General features: G+C 37.4%; 1 protein-coding gene across 2 annotated transcripts in view; it reads right to left on the reverse strand.

Moving 5' to 3' along the window:
- The window catches only part of Naam (Nicotinamide amidase), a 132,904-nt gene that overhangs the window by 12,820 nt on the left and 112,584 nt on the right, over positions 1-7,500 (reverse strand). For both annotated transcript variants that reach the window (XM_068364706.1, XM_068364707.1), the window contains exon 3: positions 6,981-7,110. In XM_068364706.1, the coding sequence (XP_068220807.1) occupies positions 6,981-7,110 (130 nt within the window). The remainder of the gene's footprint in view (positions 1-6,980; positions 7,111-7,500) is intronic.

Consider the following 7,500-nt stretch of genomic DNA (forward strand, 5'->3'; position numbering starts at 1 on the left):
CGATTCAGACCCTCCCAAGAGAAAGGAAGGGTAACCATTAGCCTTCCTAAAAAAAAAAAAAAAAAAAAAAAAAAAAAAAAAAAAAAAAAAAAAAAAAAAAAAAAAAAGGGGGGGGGGGCTATAAAAGATTGACTAACTAAAGAAATACTAAAATGTACTTGTAATCGTGGTTGATATGAATAGAAAGCATGATAAATACATAATTCAGATATGATAATTTATCGCATTTACTTGTGATTTTCATTTATTCATACATACATACATACATACATATACCAAGGCACTTCCCCCCAATTTTGGGGGATAGCCGACATATAAAAAAAAAAGATATAGGACATAAATAGCTTTTCTTATCGAATTCGCTCTGCCTCGGGATCAGAGACCCAAGGAGGTATTAACCTTTGATAATAGCTTCTGGTTGGCCAAGGATTCGAACCCTGACCAAGTTGAAACTGAGGTTACAGTCGATTTAATCTTTATCACTAACCACAAAAAGAGATATGAATCCATATGGTAAAAGGACGTAACGTATACCTTGAAGTATTTGATGTATGAAAGACATCATGAATGAAGGGGTTAATTTAATGGTTTGCATTGTTAAAAAGAAACTTGGAGCTTTACTAAAGCCTAAGAGCATAAGCTACTTACAACCCAAAGAGCTCTGGAAAGAATAATGATGGGAATAACACTAAGAGACAGAAAAAGAGCAACATGGATACGAGAGCAAACTAAAGTAGAGGATATTCTAACAACAAGTAAGAAAAAGAAATGGACATGGGAAGGACATATAATGAGAATGACAGATAATGGATGGACAAAAGGAATAACAGAATGGGTCCCTTGAGATTGCAAAAGAAGCAGGGGAAGGAAGAGAGAAGACGATGGGTTGACGAACTTGAAAAACTTGCGGGAATAGAGTGGTAAAGAAAGACCATAAACGTACGCGAGTTGCAGAACATGTCTGAGGCTTTTGTCTTGCAGAGGACTAGCAACGGCTGATGATGACGATTGTTAGAAAAGTACTTTATAATGAGGTTCGTGTTCGTGGCTTCAGTTGTCAACAAAATGACATACGCATAGGTCTGCTCGACAGAGAGAGAGAGAGAGAGAGAGAGAGAGAGAGAGAGAGAGAGAGAGAGAGAGAGAGGAAAAAAAACAAGAACAATCACGCAACTACGCATTAAACAAAGGTTCCTATTTTAGGAATCTGGGGCTAAAGGACGACTGGGGTCATGATGGAAATTACAGTGCCACTTTTATGGCAATTTTGTGATTTCTTATTTTAGAAATTTCCAATTCCAAAACAATAGTGCGTTGAGAAACAGATTAAATTTTAACACTAGCTCACCGCCCAATTGGAAACGTCCTTGCCTAGAAATCTGTTAAATGTGGGTTCAAGACCCGGTCAAGTTCGACAATTTCTAGTTTTGTCTGCAACTTCACCATCCTTGTGAGCAGATCGTGGGTTTGGGAGAGACTATAGGTCTATCTGCTGAGTCATCACCACCCATTGCAGTTTTGGTCTTAGCTTGATGGAGAGGGGAGCTTAGGACCTGATAATACAAGTATATATGGCCAGTCTCTAGGACATTGTTCTGTCCCTTATTTCTGCCATTCACGAGCGACCTTTGGAAGAGCCTGTAGGTCTACCTGCAGAGTCATCACCTGCAGAGTCATCAGCAGCCATTGCCTGGGCCACCCTGGTCCTAGTTTAATGGAGAAGGGTCTTTGAAGCTGATCATAAGTGTATATGGTCAGCCTGTAAGATATTGCCCTGTCCCTTGCCTCTGTCATTTATGAAAAACCTAAATTTTGCATTTTTTCATATAAGAGAAAATGCTGCACTGGTCAGTCTATAAGACATTGCTTTACCTCTGCCATTTATGATTGGCTTTAAATCATGAGAAAATGTTAATATGCTAAGATTTCTCATCAACTTTACTTCTTCAATGGGAATTTTTTGGGCAACACCAACCTTCACGAACCTTGATTGCCTCGTCTTCTTCAGAAGAGAGAAGTCCATTAGAGAGAGGTTAATGGACGCCGAAGAAGCAATCAAGTTACCGCATGACATCTCGTGTACCCCCCCCTTCCCCCAGCCCATAATTCCTGTCAAGGGTCATTAAAGATTTTTTTTTTCTTTGGCTACTGTGGTGGCTTCCCTATTCCTAGCTCGATAATGACTGGTAGATCGCGTGCTATTCTTGATGAAGGGAAAATATTCAACTTGAAAAATAAGTCTATGATTTTGCGTATTCAGCGAGAATTCTGTTTCGAGTTACGAGGTTCTTGAAAAATATTCAACTTGAATAAACTAAAATGGTTCAAAAGTTATTTCATACTATATCACCAACCACTGCGTTTTCTGCGTCAAATTCTATCACAAACCCGTGCGTATTTTGCTTTCAACTCTATCACCAACCCATGCGTTTTCTGCGTCAAATTCTATCACCAACGCATGCTTTTTCGTGTCAAATTCTATCACTAACTCTTGTTTTTTCTGCATCAAATTCTATCACCAACTCGTGCGTTTTCAGAGTCAAATTCTATCACCAAGATGTTTTTTCCGTCAAATTCTATTGCCAACATGTGCGTTTTCTGCGTCAAACTCTATCAGCAACTTGTGCTTTTCCTGCATCAAATTCTATCACCAACCCGTGCGTTTTCTGCGTTAAATTCTATCACCAACTCATACGTTTTCTGAGTCAAATTCTATCACCAAACTCATGTATTTTCCGCGTCAAATTCTATCACCAACTCATGCCTTTTTCTGCGTCAAATTCTAACACCAACTAATATATTTTCTGCGTCAAATTCTATCACCAACCTGCGCGTTTTTCTGCGTCAAACTCTATTCGGCCGTGCTCCAGATAGCAGAAGACTTCGAATCGTTGAAGCTGTACTTATAAAGAGAAAAACCGACACTTAACACTACCCATGCGTTTTCTGCGTCAAATTTTATTACTAACCCGTGCGTTTTTCTGTCAAATTCTATCACCAACCCGTACGTTTTATGCGTTAAATTCTATCACCAACTCATGCTTTTTCTGAGTCAAATTCTATCATCACCCTGTGCGTTTTCTGCGTCAATTCAGTTTCTGGGAAATCGCAAGCTATTTTAGATGAAAACAACAATTCAACTTGAAAAAACAGTATATAAAAACACTAAAATGGTTCAAAAAATTTCAGATTCTATCACCCACCCTCGCGTTTTCTGCGTCAATTCATTTTCGAGTCACGAGCCTCTTGGGGCCTTGTTATTGCACCAGTGTGAAATTAAGAGCACTCAGAAGCGACGAATAAATCTCTGAAATAATATACCTCCATTTCCTTCCAGTGGGCAGCCATTTTATCTTTTCCTAGCAGGTACTAGCTCTGAGTGGATCCTGGGACCGTGATCCTGGGTGATTGCACAAGTCACGCTCTGGAGTTGAGCGACTGACAGACTATCAAAGATGATGGCCCTAATAGCCAGTGATAGCTTTCCTAAATTGGAGAGATTCTGACGGTCTGGCGAAGGGGTCACTTTTGATAATGGCTGACCATGGCCATCGTATATCTTTCGCAACAATTTTCTGAAGATAAACAATTTTCCTTGATGGACTGTAGAGTTGGGAAAATTAAACCAAGCCCTCAAGTCCTTTTTTTTTTTTTAAAGGTCGCTCATGAATGGCAGAGGCAAGGGACAATGACATTGCCCAAGCAATCAGGACAATGCCCTAGAGACTGGCCATATATTATATGATCAGCGCCCAAGCCTCCTCTCCACCCAAGCTAGGACCAAGGAGGGCCAGGCAGTGGCTGCTGATGACTCAGCTGATAGACCTATAGGCTCCCCCAAACCCCCTAACCTAAGCTCACGAGGATGGTAAGGTTGCAGACACTAATGGCACTAACGAGTCTGAGCGGGACTCGAACCCCAGGTTGCCAATCAGGCCACAACATATTCTCCATGTGGATCATGACTTTGGTTCATTTGTAACACTATGTAATGAAAGGTATTCATATGAAATAGGTTTAGTCAATAGACTGAATGTAGGAATACCTTAATCTTTAAATATGTTGGCGATTAGTTATTTGTTTCAAGTGAGGAACAACAGAGACTTGATGACCAAGGCGTTTGTAATAAATTTATACCTACTGTGTTATTATTATCATTATTATGACTAGCCAAGCTGCAGCCCTAGTTGGAAAAGCAAGATGCTATAAGCCCAAGGGCTCCAACAGGGAAAAATAGCCCAGCGAGGAAAGGAAATAAGGAATTAATAAATGATGTAAATAAATTAACAATATATCATATCTAAAAACAGTAACAACGTCAAAACAGATATGTCCTATATAAACTATTAACAATGTCAAAAACAGATATGTCATATAAAATATAAAAAGACTCATGTCAGTGTTTTGGAATCGTTTTTGTCAAGTTATTCTTCACTAGATATAACTGAAAAAAATAGAGTAATGTAACTTCTCTTGAAATTAAATGAGTTTAAGGTCATTCAGTAATTGCAGTCATAATGCTTCAACTACAAGGCAGTTAGTATGCTGATTTCTATGAATGAAAAACAAAATTAAAAAATTCTACTACGTCAAGGTACTTTGTGCTAATTTATATGAATGAAAAACAAAATTTAAAAATTCTACTACGTCAAGGTACTTTGTGCTAATTTATATGAATGAAAAACAAAATTAAAAAATTCTACTACGTCAAGGTACTTTGTGCTAATTTATATGAATGAAAAACAAAATTAAAAAATTCTACTACGTCAAGGTACTTTGTGTGATGATTTTCATTAACGAAAACAAAATTAAAATGTCCATAAATAACCGTTATAATCTGAATTTGTATTTGGTAATTTCTTAGATATTAAATATGATTAATGAATCGTACATGAGACACTAATTCATTAACCGAGGCAGGGATTCAGACAGCCACACCCATGAGGCTTTGATGGAATATAAATAGTTTAATAAAAATAGGGTGTTATTGATTTTGCCAATTTCGTTCCATAACCCCATTTCAACATTACGAAATACTATGAAATCACACAACACAATTTCAAAATTGAACCAATTCCACTGTCACAAGGTACAGTTGGACACAGGAGTCCCTGTCACACCTCGCTCCGAAAAAAGTGCACCCTGTCCCACCCTTATTAAGCATGAGTAACCAAACAGATAGCGTAGGAAGACATGGTGGGCGGGTCTAAACACAAGATCTCGCCGTACAGTAAGGGTTTGGCTGGGTGCACGTCCTCAGTGGGAGATGTACCAGGAATCCTGTGTTCAACTGTACATAATTTCTAGTCATTAATATAATGACTAATTAAATTAGACTAGTTCAATTAAGTTCAATTATCATTGCCATTATCTATAATGTGTATAATAATGGCAATTATAAGCCAAAAAATTAGTCGTATAAAATTGTTCTATTAAGAAAAGAAAGACTTAGAATCGAGTTTGAGAAGGACAAAGAAGCTAAATTTAGATTAAATACCAATGAAAACTAAGAAGCATACGATCCATATAAATTCACAAAAAAAAAAAAAAAAAAAAAAAAAAAAGTATAAAGGAATGATCTAAGAGAACAAGATGTACAGAATATGATGAGGAAAAAGGCCGACTAGAAACAGAGACCCCATATACAAATGGAAAAAGCTGAAGGCAAAGAAGAAAACAAATAAGGCAAAGAAGAAAACAAATATAAAGTGTTTATGTACTTTATCATTGTGAGAAAAAACTTAATCGACCAGGTTGTCTCAGGAAAAAGGCTTTTTTTTTTTTTGTAAGATAGATAGTAAAACGTAACCATCTTCTTCTTCTTTGTCTGCATCTTTTCTCACTTCTATGTGGGGTCCATGCTTCTGGTCAGCTTTTATTATTATTATTTTTTTTTTTATATAAAAAACGTACCCTAATATGATAAAACTACTCTTAATCAGATAGGACTCACAATCACTTAGTAATTTAGTTATAATCACCAATATTATCAGCATTACTATAGTCCATTTCTTTTAGCGATGCATATTTGCACCGACTCGCGGCGGTGCCCTTTTAGCTCGGAAAAGTTTCCGGATCGCTGATTGGTTGGACAAGATAATTCTAACCAATCAGCGATCAGGAAACTTTTCCGAGCTAAAAGGGCACCGCCGCAAGTCGGTGTAAATATGCTTTTAGCTCGGAAAAGTTTCCGGATCGCTGATTGGTTGGACAAGAAAATTCTAACCAATCAGCGATCAGGAAACTTTTCCGAGCTAAAAGGGCACCGCCGCGAGTCGGTGCAAATATGCATCGCTAAAAGAAATGGACTATAGTTAAGCTACAACCCCGGCTGGAGAAACAGGATGGAACAAGCCCAATGGCTAAAACCTGGAAAAATAGCCCAGTGAGGAAAGGAAATAAGGAAATGAATAAAACTACAAGAGAAGTAATGAATCATTAAAATAATGTATTTCAAGAACAGTAACATCAAAATATATCTTTCAAATAAAAAATCTATAAAGAGTTATATCAGCTTGTTCAACATAAAAACATTCGCCACAAGTTTGAACTTATGAAGTTCCACCGGTTCAAGTACCCGAATAGGAAGATCATTCCACAAGTTCTTTAAAATAACTACTGATTTGGTTCCAGTTTTTTACGGATTCGATTCTAGTTTTTTACAGATTTGGTTCCGGTTCTTTACGGATTCGGTTCTAGTTTTTTACAGATTTGGTTCCGGTTCTTTACGGATTCGGTTCTAGTTTTTTACAGATTTGGTTCCGGTTCTTTACGGATTCGGTTCTAGTTTTTTACAGATTTGGTTCCGGTTCTTTACGGATTCGGTTCTAGTTTTTTACAGATTTGGTTCCGGTTTTTTACGGATTCGGTTCCAGTTTTTACGGAACTGGTTCCAGTTTTTCAAATATCTAAATCACCAGACCGGGAAACGTTTTAAATCTAACCAACGAAAAATTAAAAAAAAAAAATGAAAATCTTACCTTATTTGTATCGAAAATCTGAAAGATGTGATTCAGCATATTTGAATCCACGGGGTAAGGTTTCCCCCGATCATTTCGGAAGAGCGCCCGACACAGTGCTCCGAATTCATTTTCGCTGAGGAACCCATCCCTGAAAAAGGAGAGAAAATGTCAATAGCTCATTTAAGACACAAAATATGAGGTTGATATAAACGAGAAGTTAAGCCAAATCAAATATTGTATGGCCCCAATTCATGAAACATAATCTTACAATTTACAATAACAACAATAAATGCAGTCGTTTCTACTCCTCTGCAAGGCAAAGGCCCTCAGACATCTCTTTATTTCCGTCTGGTGTTTAAGCCCACTTTGTTCTTAAAAAGTACAACAACAACAACAACAACAACAACAACAAAAACAAATGCAGCCATTTCTAGTACACTTCAGGAACTGCATAGCAACGGTCTCAGACATGGCCTTATACATGTCTTGGGTTTAGCCTTACTTCGTTCTTACAACTTACTGCAACAACAAATGCAGT

This window comes from Palaemon carinicauda, chromosome 41 (assembly GCF_036898095.1).
Source record: "Palaemon carinicauda isolate YSFRI2023 chromosome 41, ASM3689809v2, whole genome shotgun sequence".
NCBI lineage: Eukaryota > Metazoa > Arthropoda > Malacostraca > Decapoda > Palaemonidae > Palaemon > Palaemon carinicauda.